The sequence below is a fragment of the Pleuronectes platessa genome, chromosome 24, assembly GCF_947347685.1.
Source record: "Pleuronectes platessa chromosome 24, fPlePla1.1, whole genome shotgun sequence".
NCBI lineage: Eukaryota > Metazoa > Chordata > Actinopteri > Pleuronectiformes > Pleuronectidae > Pleuronectes > Pleuronectes platessa.
In genome coordinates this window covers 4856491-4872068 of record NC_070649.1, presented here as the reverse complement: position 1 = coordinate 4872068, position 15578 = coordinate 4856491, and the positions used below count along the sequence as shown (strand labels likewise).

The following is a 15578-nucleotide window of genomic DNA, read 5'->3' as shown; positions in this document are numbered from 1 at the left end:
CTGGTAATTTGTCTGTACGAACGTGTGTGTGTCCTCCACTCTCACATTAAAGAGCCAAGGAGACAGAGGCTGAAGTGTGTCTGGTCAAGTAGCTCAGTCTGTCAGAGGATGGACTTGCACATCTGAGGTTGTAGGTTCAATTCTTATGGGACTCAGGGAATTTATGAAGTCAGATGAGACAGTTGAAAGCTTCATGAGAGGATCTTTGTATGTGTTGGGTCAAGTAGCTCAGTCAGACGACAGCAGTCTGTTCATTCTGTAGATGTGAGTTCAATCCCTGTGGATGCAGGTTTGATCTTTATTCTTCAGCTTATCTGGCATTTTGAGCTATATTTATAATCTAACATGTTATAATGTAATGTGAGGAGTTCAAATATTACAGTTGAGTTGTGAAACATTCATTGTTACCAAATTATATCAGTGTCTTATATACTATAGTCTTATAAATGAAAATAAATAAAACCCACTTTTCGGGTAAACAATGAAAAATCTGCAGCGACGAGTCAAACACACAGAAGATCTGATAAATGTGTTGATATTTGAAGTAGTTACCGGATGGGTTGGCTGCACTTACTTATTCTAGCCACAAGGTGGCATCAAAAGACCACACTTCCCATCTGGCACTGCTCCACTGAATGAAACAGTTCCTGTAATGACAGGCTTTTTAAAGACCCATCTCTAGATAATGATTGAAATTAACTCGTTATCACAGGAAAACGGAGGAAATATAATGTATGAATCCATGTTCGTTTAGGGCTTCTGTACTTTAATATCACAATAAATGCTAAACTTCTTGCCATCACCAGAAACAATAATTAAGAACCATCTTCTGTCTTGAAGACTTCTTATTTTCATTCTCAATGTCGTAAGACTTAACTATGCTTTTTAATAGGAGCTGTTAAAGTTTTTTTAATTAGAATATATTCCTTAAAACACTTTAGAAGTAAACAGCAGATTTGTGGAATAAAGAACCCAAAACACACTTTACAGCAACATTGCATAGATGATACGAAAGAATCCAAAAGAGTAAAATGTTCAAAATTTAAAACTTTTATTTGTGAACCAATGGAGTGAACTGCAATCCATCTTTGCCTTCTATCTTAAAGAGCACTAACATGAGCAGGGGGGGGGGGCACAATATGACAGCTGGGGGCAGGACAGGCAGACGCTGGCTGCATTGGAGGGGACAAGCAGGATGACAACATTCGGGGGTTTGGGCTTGTCAACATGAGTTTCCCCTCCAATGAAGCGATGCATGCTGCAGATTTAGGGGAATACAAAAATATAAGCTGGAAGCGCAGGACCTTGTCTTTGTTTTTTGTTTCCAACCTGCTATGGCAAACACAACACAAACAACGGACACTGGAGTTAAACACAAAGGCAGGTTTCAGTGTCCCGTTTCATACAAGTGCTTTAAAACTCATTTTAAAATCAAACTACACCAGCTGTCAGATGATTGCGCAACAAATAAACATTTCTCATATTGTTAATAAAAAATAAATGGACAAACAAATGCACCCTGGGACGTATTAGCCAGCCCACAAACTAACGTTGGGTTAGATGGGAATTTTTGATTTCAGGGGTAGATATTGGCCAAATTCTCCCATTTCATTCTGGAGAGATTTGCAGAAATCCCAATAGCGAGGTCCCTTCACATTAAGCGGAACTAACACAGGCCTCTTCAGCTCCAAGAATTCATTTCAGGTCTTAAAAGAGGGAATTGTTAAAGAGGAGAAAAGGTTCCAACAGACACTTAAGGCCATTTTCATTAATTTACACGACAGCCTTCTTTTTTTCGAGGTCTCGGTTCCAGTCACACTTCACAGGTCCCAGTCAGGGGACAGTAAAATAACCTCTGAAAATCTGTTTACAGTCCGGCTCTAGTCTGATGCTTGCAACACTATTACATTCACCTTCCTCATTGTTTTGGGGGATTTCCTCTCAGGCAAAATGAGAAGGAATAAAAAAAATCTGAGCGAGGAGGGAGAGACCACCGAGTAAATATAGCTTCATATGTAAGAAATAACACTTTGTCAAAACCAGCCCAAGCATGTAACAGCAACCGAAATAAATCATGACCTTATGTTTTGGAACGAGGGGGGGGTTGGACACACACACACGCAAACAGACACACATTCACAGTGTTTGACCGTCAGTCACCACTACTAACATTACTGAGGTAGAGATCGAGGACTGATGTTTTCATAAGCTCCCCAGCCAGAGAAGTGCCAGGCTTCAGCTTCCACACCTGTACACATTCATATATAGACACACACGTACACACAAGAAACACACTAATATTCATACCGTCGGACAGACACGAGCAGCACAGACGCGACACTCGTCTTGTCTGTTCTGTCGGTCTGTTAAACTCCCTGGGATCCTCTGTGTACTGGTAGGCAGAGAAAACCGTCTGTGGTGACTGGGAATGAAACACTGAGATGCGACAGGGAACACACGCACACACACACACACAAACAGACACACGGCTACCAATTAGCTTATCTCTGTAACACTTTTAAGCTTGAGGGCGAAAGCTCAGTGGCACAAGCTCGGTACATGCGGTCCTATCACCTGTGCATGTGAAGAAACACTTTCCCTTTGTAATCTTTGCTACATTCGTTCATGCGACCAGTTCGGGCATCTCTTCTCCCCGTGAGGCTCCACTCACTTCAATTTCATTAACGAAAGGATTAATGATCCACATCAAGTTATGTTATTCGGCCTCAAATTAAACTATAAAAATACTGCAGTGTCTTTGTAGAGAAACCTACTGATGGAACATTACAACTACAGATTGACGAGACTTCAGCTTAGCGTACAGGGGCTAAGTGAATTAGCATATTTAGCATGTGAAATGTGACCTGACGTAACATGAATGACCTCATTTATTCCCAAACTCCTCATTGTGTTGGACAGACAAACTAAAACAAAGGGCGCCATCGTTAAAATGAGTCAAACAAAAAGCAGAGGACTTGAACTTAAAAACAACTGAAGATATGGATTCATACTAAAGCTTTGCATCCAAGTCGAGAGGCTAAATAAAGTAGCTTTCTATGGCCCTGTTTACTCAAAATAAAAAGGAAACTTCCAATCGCTTCCATTTTGGTTTTACAGTTTCTCCTTCCCTCTGTGCTTAAGGATTACTAATACACACCTCTGCACTTTCGACGATCACCGAGATTTACAGACTTTCAGAGTGGACACGTGGGACAGGACTTTGGCAAAGTTTGACAAGATCATTTCTCAATATTGCTTGAGGGCGTCGAGGGGACGGCAGCATCTGTTGTCCATGAAAAATCAAGCAGCCGCCGGGGGGGAAAGTTCGGGAACAGGTGCCCCTGAGGGGAAAGCGGGCGGAGGGGAGGGGAGGCGCCGTCCTCACATGGACTCAAACTCGTCAATGCGCTGCTTCGTGTTGCCCGATCGGATCTGGCGCAGCGTTTTGTATTTGTCTCGGCCGGCTTTCACATTCTCGGCGTGTAGCACGTCGTTCTGTGTCTTCTTGGTTTCGTCTCTGGCCTGGGCCAACTCTGAACTTAATGACTGAGTGATGGGATAGAAGACCAAACATAAAAAGGTTAATGAGGAAGAGGAGGGTAAAAGAGAAGACAGAATAAAAAGGCAAACTAAATTAAGGAATCTTCTTTGTCCTGACTGGTGTTTCTTCTTTGCTACAGAACTGCTTTGTACTGATATTTTCAGATTTCTCTCGTTGCTCACCTGCAGCTGCTGCTTCACCCTCTCGTTCTTCTGGGCTTCGGTGACGCGCGCCTCTTCGCTGCGGAGGTCGATCTCGCTGACGCCCTCGTTGGACAGCTCGGCACTGGCCTCTGCGTGGTTCTCGTCCTGCTCGTCGTGCTCGCTCTCAGTATTGCTGCCCGGAGGTGCCGGCATAATTGTCATCGCCGTCTTTAGCTCCTCCTTGGTCTTCTCCAAGTCGTCCTGGGCTGAGAGAGCCTGCAAGAGGGAGCATGGAGGAGGACCACATCATTTAATAACTGAGGAGGAGGTCAGCCCTGACTCCATTAGTTCGGTTATGCTTTAAATATACTGACATAGATGATTAGACTGAAAGATTTCCAAGTGGTTAAAAGGTTCATCACAATTTTGATGAAAGATTTAATAATGAGGCCAAAGTTTGCTCCTGCAGGATTGAGGGGAGAGGAGTGCGTTACCTTGTGTTGCCATTCTGAGGCCTCGTCTTCTTTCTTCCTCTTGGCGTCTTCCAGGAGAGCGATCTTGGCTGTGAATTCTGCCAGTTCAGCAGCCTGGGATCAAACATACATCAAACAGTCAGTGCCTGCTTGCAGAAGAATGGACTTCACTGTCTATTAAAGATGCTTGTGTGCACAAAAATGTACACAGCCTGAAATTGCTCGCAGCATCAGTCAAACAAACACGCACCAGTTGCTCCTGGTTCTTCAGCTGGTCTGCGGCCTGTTTGGCCAGCTCCCCCTTCGCCTCTTCGGCCATTGTCCTCTCTCTCTCCAGCCTCTCCGCCTCCTCCCTCGCTCTCCTTCGCTCGTGCTCCAGCTCCAGGGCCCGGCGAGTCTGCTCCTCGAGCTCTGTGGGATCAAACACAAAAACAGTTCAGACAAAGACGGACGGCTTTAACCAAATTTTCAGTTCAACAGACAACTGATCTTCAAACCAAGAGATAGGCTCTGATTGGATAGACAGAGGATGAGGGGGAGGCAGCACAGATAAGTGAACAGATCGATAAGTAAGAAAAACAAATACCTTTCTGAGCTCTCATCGTCTGCTCCTCAATCTGTCTCAGCCGCTCCATGAGCTCATCTTTCTCACGCTCTATCTTTTCCTTTTCTTTCTCCGCATGCTCTCGCTTCTTTTTCTCATTCTCCAGCTGGGCCCTAGAAAAAAAAAGAAGAAGTTTATTAATGAATGTAAAAGCAAGGACTTTTTTAACGCCATAAAATGACCACATACTCGGAGCAGGCGTGTAAAAGAGGAAGGCAGCCCTCTGGTGGAGAAGCATTAAAACAGATATCTACAAGCAGCATATTTGGAGTAAAGAGTAGCTACATCACTTAAAACCTTGGTCTGATGGATTTACAATCAATTGAATTTACAATAGTTATGAAGACTACTATATGTATATGGTATTTTCAGTACCTCTCCGTTTGTTTGTGGTGCTTCTCCTCCCGGGCCTGAGCCTTCATCTGTTGCACCTCGATGGTGTCGGGCTTTCTCCTCCTCATGTACAACTCGTGGTTTCCCATACACAACGCCAAGATTCGCTTGTTGATGCGCAGGCGCGGGGCGTAAAACACAAAGTCCTACATGGGTAAGAAAAGAGAGAAGCAAGATAAATAAACTTAACCGTAAAGCAGGAAATGTTCTGAGGACACTTTTGATGAATTTCCCACTCACAGGCGCTTTCTTGTCGATCGGTTTGATGACGAACTTCTTGTCGTTGAAAGAGATGTTTCGAATCTCGCTCCAGGGGAAGCCGATCTTTGGTGTCAACCTGAAAACAAAACAAACAGGCTTTATAAAACTTGGCCAGCAGATGGTGCCCAGCATGGACAAACTGACTAACATGAAATTATCAGACTGGATCTTTCAGGCTGCATCAGTGAAGTTGGAAAGAATGACAGGAAACAGAAGGTGGATGAAACTCTAAATATCCTCTCCTGCCAAAATTTGACAGGATACCTGTAGTTCTCTGATCAGAAAGCAACAGGCTCTTGATGACAGAGCGGAAACCAAAACAATTTTTTATCTCTCTGTTGTCACCTGGGCGAGGGGAAAAGGATGGCAGCTGTGATGACCCCAGATAACAGACAGGAAGGCCAAGGCAGAGAGACAGTGAGAGGAAACGCTACAAGAGTTCTGATAATATCTATACTTTCCTCTACGAAAGCGGAAACAAAATCTAACCAGGAAAGACTCTTCAGTTCCTTTCTCCACCTCAGCCTCATTTTTCACTTCTAAAAATATCGTCCTTCTGTACACTTGTTAGTGCTCGCCCAATGTTTAGGCTAATATCAAACAAAGGATTTCTCCAGAATGATAGAGCAGTTATTTTGTGAGTACACCGGACAGATCTGTGTGTTTTTGTGCCTTACTTGTCTTCATGCTCATAGATGTTGAGGCCCAGAGCATCCACGCCCAACCACAGCTGCGTGCCCTTCTTGTTTTTGATCTCAAAGTAGTTGACGCCGTACATCTCCAGGTCCTGGGCGATTTTAAGATACTCCATCATCGAGTCCTCTCTAACGAAGAGGAAACACAAAACTGATGAGTTACGCTTTTAGAAATATTATCATAGCTATGAAAGAGAAATTAATTTTACATTTAAAAAATAAAATCACATCCAAAGGAATGTCGACAAACTCGTCCTAACATGACAACAAGTTTCAAACACGTACACACAGAAATATTTTTTCTTCATCTCCCTCAATTACACACACACACACACACACACACACACACACACACACACACACACACACACACACACACACACACACACACACACACACACACACACACACACACACACACACACACACACACACACACACACACACACACACACACACACACACACACACACACACACACACACACACCTGAGCATTCCTCTGTGTTCTTCATGCCAAGTCTGTATCCGGTCCTCCCACTGCTCCTTGGTCAGCTTGTGTTGCTCCAGGACTCTGCACACAAACACACACACTTTGACCACAATGAAATGACTTTCGCCCGAAGGAATGTCGATCGGCACAGAATAGTTTCCTTCGGAGGAAATCATACAAGATCCTACCAGGGAACGAGACGCATTCCAGGGTTTGTGTGATGAAGTGTGTCTGTGTGTGTGTGTGTGTGTGGGGTAGTTGAGCGGACGCCTCCCACAGTAGGTGGTAGTTTGGTCACTCATGTTCAGAGCGGTTTGTGAGATGTTTGTACCTCTGAGGCAGCAGTCTGTCATGGGTAAGGTAGCCAGGCTTGTGGGCATCTTTGTTGTAGTCTCCATACTTGGTCTGGACAGCGTATGATGCCAGTAACACCGCCGTCTCTGGGGGACAATAGTTCTCATCATTCAGGATGGCCTCCTTCACCTGGCAGAACGGGGAGGACGTAAAATAGTTAATGATAGTTTTCAAATAGCACCACCACTCGCATTTTCTAGACAATCCACTACATCTAGATAAACTTGATCAGTGGTTTGTTACCTGAAGAAAGAAGAGTCTCTGGGTGATCTCCTGGATGAGCTCCTCTGACACATCCTCAGGGAAGAATTTGGCTCTGAACTTAAACTGCAGGGGGTTTTCCTTCTTCACATCCTGCTGGGTCACCTAAACAACAACAACAACAACAGTGTCATTATGCATCAATCGCTTAGTCACATCATGTTTGTGTCACAGCTGCATCTTAGTGTCCAGGTAGAAGGAACACATCAGCTTGTGAATAATCATGTTAGAGCCCAATTGATGACTTTAGACTATCATGCTTTTGCAGTATAGGTCCCAAACTCTGGAGAACTCTGTTATTGTTTAATAACCTCATTTCAGGTTTCTTTAAATATGTTTATCTTTTGTGCTTGTGTTTAAGAAATGCATTTGCCTTAAAAACATAGCATTGTTTGAGCTAAAATCCATCAGTAACTGTAACAAGCACATTCACCACAAGACACTTCTGTAATGTGTGTCGTCCTACATATGTTATTGGTACACAGACAGACAGAGACACAGAAAACTGTTTGAGGGGAATTTTCTGTCACGCATACTCGGAGACACACAGACACTGTAATAGTAGATGTTCAGGCCGGAGGGTATGTTGGCCTGAATGAGAGAGGAGGGCTGTTGAAAGAGAACATCCGAGGCTCCAAACCACAGCACAACTTCCAGACAAATCCCAAACAGACACTGACAAACAGATCAAGATTGAATCCTGGCAAAGAATTGAAAACAGAAGGAGGCAGAGAGATGGAAGAAGGAAGAAAGAACAGCTACAAACTGTTTATTTTGATTTGATGTGACACTCGCCTTCTTATTGAGTTTGAGCCAAGTGCTGTAGCCTTTACTGTCCACATACTGTAGACCGAAGAACCAGACCTCCCGCAGACCCACTGTCTTCACCACCTGGGATCAAAACAAAAAGACATTGCTACAGCTTGTTAAAGGATCATTTTAAAAGCTGTTCACAGTGTAGACAGACAGGAAATGGATAGAAAGAAGGTGACATGCCACAGAGGTTGGGTTCTCTCAATAGGGTGTAGCCATATTATAGTATAATTATCTTATCAATACAGTGCAGCTTATCACCTCATCACTTAATGCTGCTGGGAAGGTTTCTAAAACTGGCTGACAATGACATGCCCATCAGGTAAACTGTGTGCACAACTTGTTGGGGTAAATCTTCTGATTCACTGTATATCAGTTAATGGATGCAGGGTGAGGGTAAAGTGAGACGAGGAGGATTAAACTCTGCAGATATCAAAAAGGAAGTCAGTTGTTTCACTCGTGCACACCTGGTCGAAGAGCTGCTTCCCTGTGGTGTTGGGCTGGATGGCAAACTCCAGCTCTGCATCCATGGTGGTGACCCGGACGTTGATCTGGAAAACAAACACAGCAAGAAGTTCAACTTGTTGCATTATTAATACAAGGATTTTATTTTCAAATATTAGAAAGATCAGCGAAACCCGACTCTTCTCAGTTCTAAAGTCCCGATATAATTTGCTAACCAAAAAACTGTTGGTAAACTGCATGTTTTGGTGGAAAATCTTGTTTTACCATAAATACAAATAAGAATTATACTTGTCAAAAATGTCTGCTTCCCTTTCATACACAGAAATACTTTCTCAACTTATAATTACAAATGAGAAACAGTGAGTGCCTTCTGAGATTGCCTGTTATGGGATGAACTGTTTTTCGGTCGAGCAACAATCTGCCAGAAAATTACAGAATTCCTACAGAGATTAATGACAGTTTGTTGCGCAATTTCTCAACTTGTGTCAACCAAATTTATTGAAGCCACTGTAAACTCTGGTCTCGTCCTTTCATTTTCCATCCTGCACTGCCAGGGAGAGCAAAGCCCACCTCTCAAGGCAGCCTACAACTGCAGGGCCTCTGCTGGGGCGGAGCGGGAGATAAAACTCAGGCATTGGCTGTGCCCTGTTTAGCAGCATTGGCGGCGCGCCTAGCAGCGGCTCATGGCACGGTGCAGAGCGGGGCCGACCTATGAAGCATCTCACATCCTTCCTCCCACGACTACCTACACACAGGAGGCCGTATGTCGCCTCGCTGGTGGTGAACAACTCGAGAAGAGGCGGAGGGAAACGTGCATGGTACAGATGAAGGTGAGAAAATGAGAGGCAGAGAGCAAAAAGAATAAAGTAAAGCAAGAGTGAAACAAAAAGCGCGCACAACAGGAAGCAAGAGAGAGGATCTCGGGTGTATTTCTTTTGAGATCAAGTTACAGCGAGGTTGCTGTAGATGGGCCAACCGTGCAAAAATCAAGGGAAAGGAAAAGGGACACAGACGGAGCCTTTCCTTTTCACTTCAACACAAAACCTCAGGAACGCTTACTTTGCATTTCTCTCAGTGCCTCTCTTATTTTTTTCACCGTCTCTCCGGCCTTCATCTCTCCGTTTCCCAGGCAATGAATAATCCATGGAACTTGTGTCTATACAGCACATAGCTGGACTCCCGCACCACACAGCTCCCACCACAATGTATCTGCCTCTGTCTAACTCTCATTAATTAGCCATGAAAAGTTGCAGCACTTTCTCCACACTGTAGACATCCTGAATGAACATCTCCAACTAACTACACTTAAAAGCCACATCAGCAAAATAGCCTGTCCACGATTCACTGGAAGATGAATTTGTGTTTTGTGTTTGTTTAAAAAAGAAGCTGCCTCACTGACTTCCTGAGACAGGAGCAGCTATGGAGAGTGGAGTGTTGAGCTGGGGTTTTTAAGTGACCGGCCTTGAATGGCTCTTGCCCTGTGTTTGTGTGGGACCCGCCTGCCATCAGCCATCAGCTGTGAAAGAACCGGCCCTTTGTGCTGCATGCGGGTACGCGTCTCTGGCAAAAACGTAGCCAGGGCGCAGAGAGAGGTGGAATCCTGTGTGGACCAGACGGTTAGTTAATCCCCTCTCCTGCAGAGAGACGGGGAGGAGAAGAGCGACAACAACATGCCGGGGCGCTGACGGCTAATCACACACTGACAACTGAGACGTCTCAAAGGAGCAACTTTTGCAAGCCTGTCCTTATGTGACATTTGTCCCTCGGGTGACAGTTCCTAAGAGGATCTCTTTTGAAATCATTAGGTTAAACAAGCAGACGCATTTCACAAGTTTTTTGTTTGCTCAAGCAGGTCAAAGCATGCATTTTACCCACAAACTTCAGTCTGTTTAATGCGGCCCTTTCATACAAAGGAGTTTGAGTCATGATTTCAAATGACGTGTCTCAACAGTTCCTCAAATCAAGAAGGAAACCATAAAAACTAATATGATAAGTTTGTTGTATTCAGATCGACTGTCTTATCCACCATTTAACTTGCACATATCCACATAATACAACCGAATGGCAGCATTTCATTTTTTGAAACTGACCTCCTGCAGCCACAACACCGAGCGGTCATCCAGTCACTAGTCTAACGGGTTGCAAGACAGAAAAAGTGTCAAGGAAGTGCTTATTGGGAATCAGGAAGCAGACACATCATTGCAAGAGGATACAAATATTAAAGAGTAGAAGTAACCATTCCTTTTTTAAATTCTGGATCATTTTATCCCGACTTTAACTATCTTTTTGCATGTATATAACAGAGACTCCAAATTGTGTCAAAATCAGCGGATGGATAATTTAAATTGCCTGTATTTTGCGTGTTTAGTGTCATTTTGCCATGTTTCTAAATCCCCCTCTCCATTTCAGTTGGGAAGAGGAGTTCTCACTCAGACAGGCCCCTTGTTAAATGTGCAGCTGTTTAGTTCCTGTAAGCTGTTTAGAGAAGCTTTGCAGAGCAAGGCCTTAAGAGAGAGACACACACACACACACTTCAATCAGTAGAGCTGCTAATCTGTCCTGCTGGGCTCCGAGCAGCTGTCTGTCTCTGCGATTAACCCCCCCCCGCAGGGTGAGGCAGGCCTCTGAGGGAGGGAGGGTGAAAGGGGGAGTGAGAGGAGAAGAGGAATAACCACAAGCTACAGACACAAACTCATCTTTTAGGAAACTGGAAAGTTTTGCAGCCTGTTGTTGAAACACTTGAAGAGATTTTACAAGATACACTCAATGGGCAATAAAAAGGGGAAAAGGAGGGTCTCACATACCCTTCTTGACTATGGACCTAGCTTTTGTATTGTAAATGAGGTGATGGGTCAAACACAAGAGGCAAACAAGAGTTTCATGTTGAGCTGCACCAACTCTGCTGCTCCTACCTTCCTCTAAATGTCCCTATTTTCATACCTCCTAAACCGCTGGGTATCTCCTCAGCCCTACAACAAATCCCTAGTTTCCTTTCTTCTCTTTGTCAACTTCCCATTTGTCCTGATCCCTACGCTCATCTTCCCCGACATCTCCTTTCCCTTCCAGGCCTTCGGTCGTCTGCTGATAATCCTGTCTCTTCACCTTTTTTCCCTTGCTTGCATAGAGGCAGGATGTTGACACAGACTGGGCCCCGATACACACAGGGGGCCTCCTCTCCTGCAAACAGGAAAACAGCCACGGGCTAGGAAACCCGTTTGGGCCCTCTTCCTGTGGGGTGCTGTCACCTCATAATTCCACAGCCCACACACTGCACCAAACAAAGGGGTTGGGAGTCAAGTGGATGTGGGGATATGATGTCAACTGATAAAGAAACAGCACATTATTCCATATTACTAATAATTTGTATTCATAGAAACACTCACTGCGACTGTTTGAAGGTTTACGTTTTACGCACACTGATGTTGAAGCCCTCAAATAGGGACATCGATATCTAAATCATCATCAATTAATCACCACTGATTAAAAATCCATTGATATATTAACCCATTGGATTAACCACTAATGGCATCCAAGGAGTCATGTGTCACTCAGGGAGAAGCACAGTTGCAGCTTTGGTATGAAAAACTGTATTTTATGCCCATTTTCAGTCAGAACAAAACAAAACCATTTCTGAATATAAGTTGCATAAACCAACGGACGTATACAAAGACTCTTTAAGCCAACAAGGTCAAAGTCAGCAGTGTGCGACAGTAACAAAGCCACCTCCAGGGCACTGGTTCAATTGGTTTTAAGTGGTGGTTCTCACTATGAAAGGCTCCACACAAAATAACCCTATGGTATGTTGTCAGAGAGTCAGGAACAGTTGCTGTAGAACTAAGCTGATGAATGAAACAGTTTATCTATGGAAAAGTGTGTTACATTCCTACGCTGCATCTTATGAGTGTCAGTCTAATCATCTTCTCCTCAGTTACAGAACATTGTTAGAAAAGAATGCTGCATGTTTTAAATTATCGATGCATTATCAATATAGTTGTGAGTGTTACTGATAATTCAGTAGCCTCCCTGCTACGTCAACAAACACTTTTTACGACTGTTCCCTGTGCCAACTAAGGCATTAGAAGTCTATTCCAAAAGTTTTGGAGGTCTGGCACGGATCCCAGAGATGGTCACGTCTGATCAGCCCTGCTGTCCTTCCTCTGTTTATTATGTCAGTGCCTCCCTGCCACAGGCTGTACTTTCTCTGTCAGTTATTGTCTGTGACAGACATGTCCCTCTCAGCAGAGAGGCCAGCACTCCGCTGTACAAGCTGTCTTTTTGGGACGGTCCCCTGATGACTCAAGACACAAAAGGGGGACATCATTGCCTTTGCTTGGCTGTCCCTCCACACCCAAACCCATAAACCCAGCACCTATAGAACTAGACAGGCGATGCGCTCCATTTGTGGAGAAGCCTGAAGCCTGTTGTTCCCAGTTCCTCTGAAATGTACTGATGTAAGCTACAGCAACTTGACCCTGAGCTGGTAAACTAAGAATGCCAAATGCGAAGAGGAGCTGTATCATATTTAGTTTGTGCAGAGTAACACATGGGCTGGACAACCCCACACTTTGAAAAGAGAAAACTAACCGTGAAACAAACAGTATTCCCAGAACCATGATGAAAAAAGCAGCATGACAACAGTGGGAATCAGACAACCATGAAGCAACTGCTTAAAATCGGTCTTGTATGTGCGTTGTTCACATCCCAGGACTCTCTCTGGCATTCTCTCCACCCTTTAAGCAACAATGGCAGCAGTGTTGCAGTTGCACGGCCTGTGGGCCAGGCAGTACACTTCACACTCTGGCTGTTGTTTACTTGGAAGAGGAGTACGTGGAGTGGGAGCAGCCATGGGTATGAAACTGCCACTCCACCCAACGCTCAAATGTAGCCTTGGGGCGGCAGTGCACGCCTACCGTTACGACAAGAGAGCAGCTCTGAGGAGTCAGATTGTACAAGCAGACTGAGCAGGAACAAACTAGCAACTTTCATGTTTCTGATTCATATCAGACATCCGGAGCTTGAAGATTGTTAAGAGTTTTTGCACTAAACAATCTGAATCAATTATACTGGAGAGTGTCTTACTAAAGTGTTTTATCCCGGACTTCTCTCCCTGAGCAGCTCATGTGCCTGACTATCTCTCTAAAACACAGCATGATAAAAGCACCAGTTCTCATCTAGCTTTCAGTTTCTTACCGGTTTCGGCATCTTTATTTCCTCGCTCCCTTACACCCGTTGAGGAAGAATCTGTCAGTGGACGACAGGAACACTTGTATCTCACGGCCTGAGAAAAAGAGAAAGAGAAACCGACATGTTTTTTTTCCGTAAGAAACACAGTATACGTTGGTGAAACAATATTATCTACTAGTATTTCCTGTTTATTCCTTTCCGAAAAGTTTTAAGAAAGCATCCATCAGTTAAACCCTGGCTATACAATGCATAGAGTTGAAAATAACTATAGTTTCAGGAGAGAGGATATAGAACGAAAAGAGGAAGTCAAGTAAGCTTAACGGCAAAAATAAAATGAATCCTGTTCCTAATTCTTATGAAAACTACGAGTTACAGATCCCTAAACATTCACACAAGTCTGAAATAGTTTGGCGATGACCTGTGTTGAACAGTTATAGGAGTTTGAAACGATTCAGGGAAAGAGTTTAAGTTGTGTTGTATTTGATTGTACAGTGTCATGTCACAGATCACCTGTCAACATCTCATAGCAAATGAATCAATATATATTTGACTTTTGTGACACAGCTATTGATGAATATTGTATTTCAATAATTATTATTATCGTTTTAGTGACCTGGTCTAAATATCCTTATCTTGAGACTGCCACTGTCGCTCTTTTATGTAATACAAATTTAAAGCTTCAATTTTTAATGCTGCATACGATATTGCTTTAGGCAACATTGCATACATTAACAGGAAGTTGTTTCCTATCTTTATTTTGAAGGGCAATCCAATGTTGTTTGGTTTGGAGAGAACCTAAATATTGTTAAAAATCAGAAGAGGACTCGATCCATTTTGGCAGCTTGAGGTGAGACACTGAACATGAATCTTCACAGAGTACAATGAAGCTAGTAGACTGTATAACATGGTCATTATAGCGGCTTTAAAGAAGAAATGACGGTAAACCAGCTGGAGACACTTGTAGCTTCCAGCAATTAGCTTCGCCCACTTACCCGCCGAGAGTTCGCTTCCGTTACAATTTGACAACTATGTAAATGAAACGGTGGTAAATACGTGTCAATGTCGTAAAGAAAAACAAAAAATAAAAAACGTTAGCACGACGGAAATTATTAAAAATAAACGTGTGAAAAATGAATTCCTCCACCTACACGACCATTCCCACCTAAAGTGAACAGTGGCCCATAGAACAGGGCTGATTTAGAGATAGTGGGTGTAGTCTATGTAACGGGACGAGCTAGCTACAGCTGCTGCCTCGCTACGACGTGTGAAGTTTTAACGCACAATTTCTCCCGCACGTTGGGCCAATTCAAACGCGTTTTACCCCGCAGAAGAAAAAGGGAAGAAACACGCAAAAAAAGACGTGTCCCGAGACTGCAGCGCGTGGGCAGTGTCGAGGAGAGATGAGAAGAAGGGGATCGAACACGAGGATATCCGCTATTGCATCAAAGTTGAGAAGCTGTGTGTGTGTTTTTTTTTTTAGGGAGAGGCAACTCACCGGGGGGAGACCGACTGGTTCTTAGAATGGATGTGGAAGCCCGGCTGTCCTCGGATGAGAGCAAAACGTCCACGGTGAAAACAACCTGTGGACGATCCCGTGTTTCCGTGTTTTTTGAGCTGCGAGCGAATCGTTCGAGTCCCGAACAACCATAAGGCGATTTGGGGTGCAACTGTGAAGCGCGCGGAAATGACACGACGCCACTTCCGGTGTTGGCTTTAATAGTAAAGGCCTCCCGGAAGCACTTCGAAAATTGTCGCCCATTTGAACTCCAGCAATATCACAACACAAACATAGTAATATTAAAAGTATTGCTATAAGGGGAAGAAGTACAAATATAATAATACACTGCAAAAGCCGTCTCGTAAAAACGTGCACATATAGGTAAATTGACAGCATGTTAT

The 15578-nt window shown here is 43.9% G+C and overlaps 2 protein-coding genes across 3 annotated transcripts in view; one reads left to right on the top strand and one right to left on the bottom strand.

The window, feature by feature from the left end:
- Nucleotides 1-1034: 1034 nt before the first annotated feature.
- On the bottom strand, nucleotides 1035-15378 carry LOC128431217 (radixin). Of its 2 annotated transcripts, none has more exons than XM_053417476.1 (15): nucleotides 15175-15378; nucleotides 13686-13773; nucleotides 8498-8581; nucleotides 8013-8108; nucleotides 7200-7322; nucleotides 6934-7085; nucleotides 6600-6683; nucleotides 6093-6239; nucleotides 5395-5491; nucleotides 5137-5300; nucleotides 4744-4874; nucleotides 4408-4568; nucleotides 4179-4271; nucleotides 3724-3960; nucleotides 1035-3546 (listed from the first exon to the last, which is right to left on the bottom strand). In XM_053417476.1, exons 2-15 carry the CDS (start codon nucleotides 13695-13697, stop codon nucleotides 3382-3384), a joined length of 1746 nt encoding a protein of 581 aa, XP_053273451.1. In that variant the 5' UTR covers nucleotides 13698-13773; nucleotides 15175-15378; the 3' UTR covers nucleotides 1035-3381. The 2 variants fall into 2 exon arrangements, with proteins under 2 accessions (XP_053273451.1, XP_053273452.1); XM_053417477.1 differs by lacking the exon at nucleotides 15175-15378 and adding an exon at nucleotides 14672-15125.
- The window catches only part of mcf2la (mcf.2 cell line derived transforming sequence-like a), a 40053-nt gene continuing 38905 nt past the window's right edge, over nucleotides 14431-15578 (top strand). The window contains exon 1 of the mRNA XM_053417471.1: nucleotides 14431-14526. The gene's annotated coding sequence lies outside the window, so the exon portion shown is untranslated. The remainder of the gene's footprint in view (nucleotides 14527-15578) is intronic.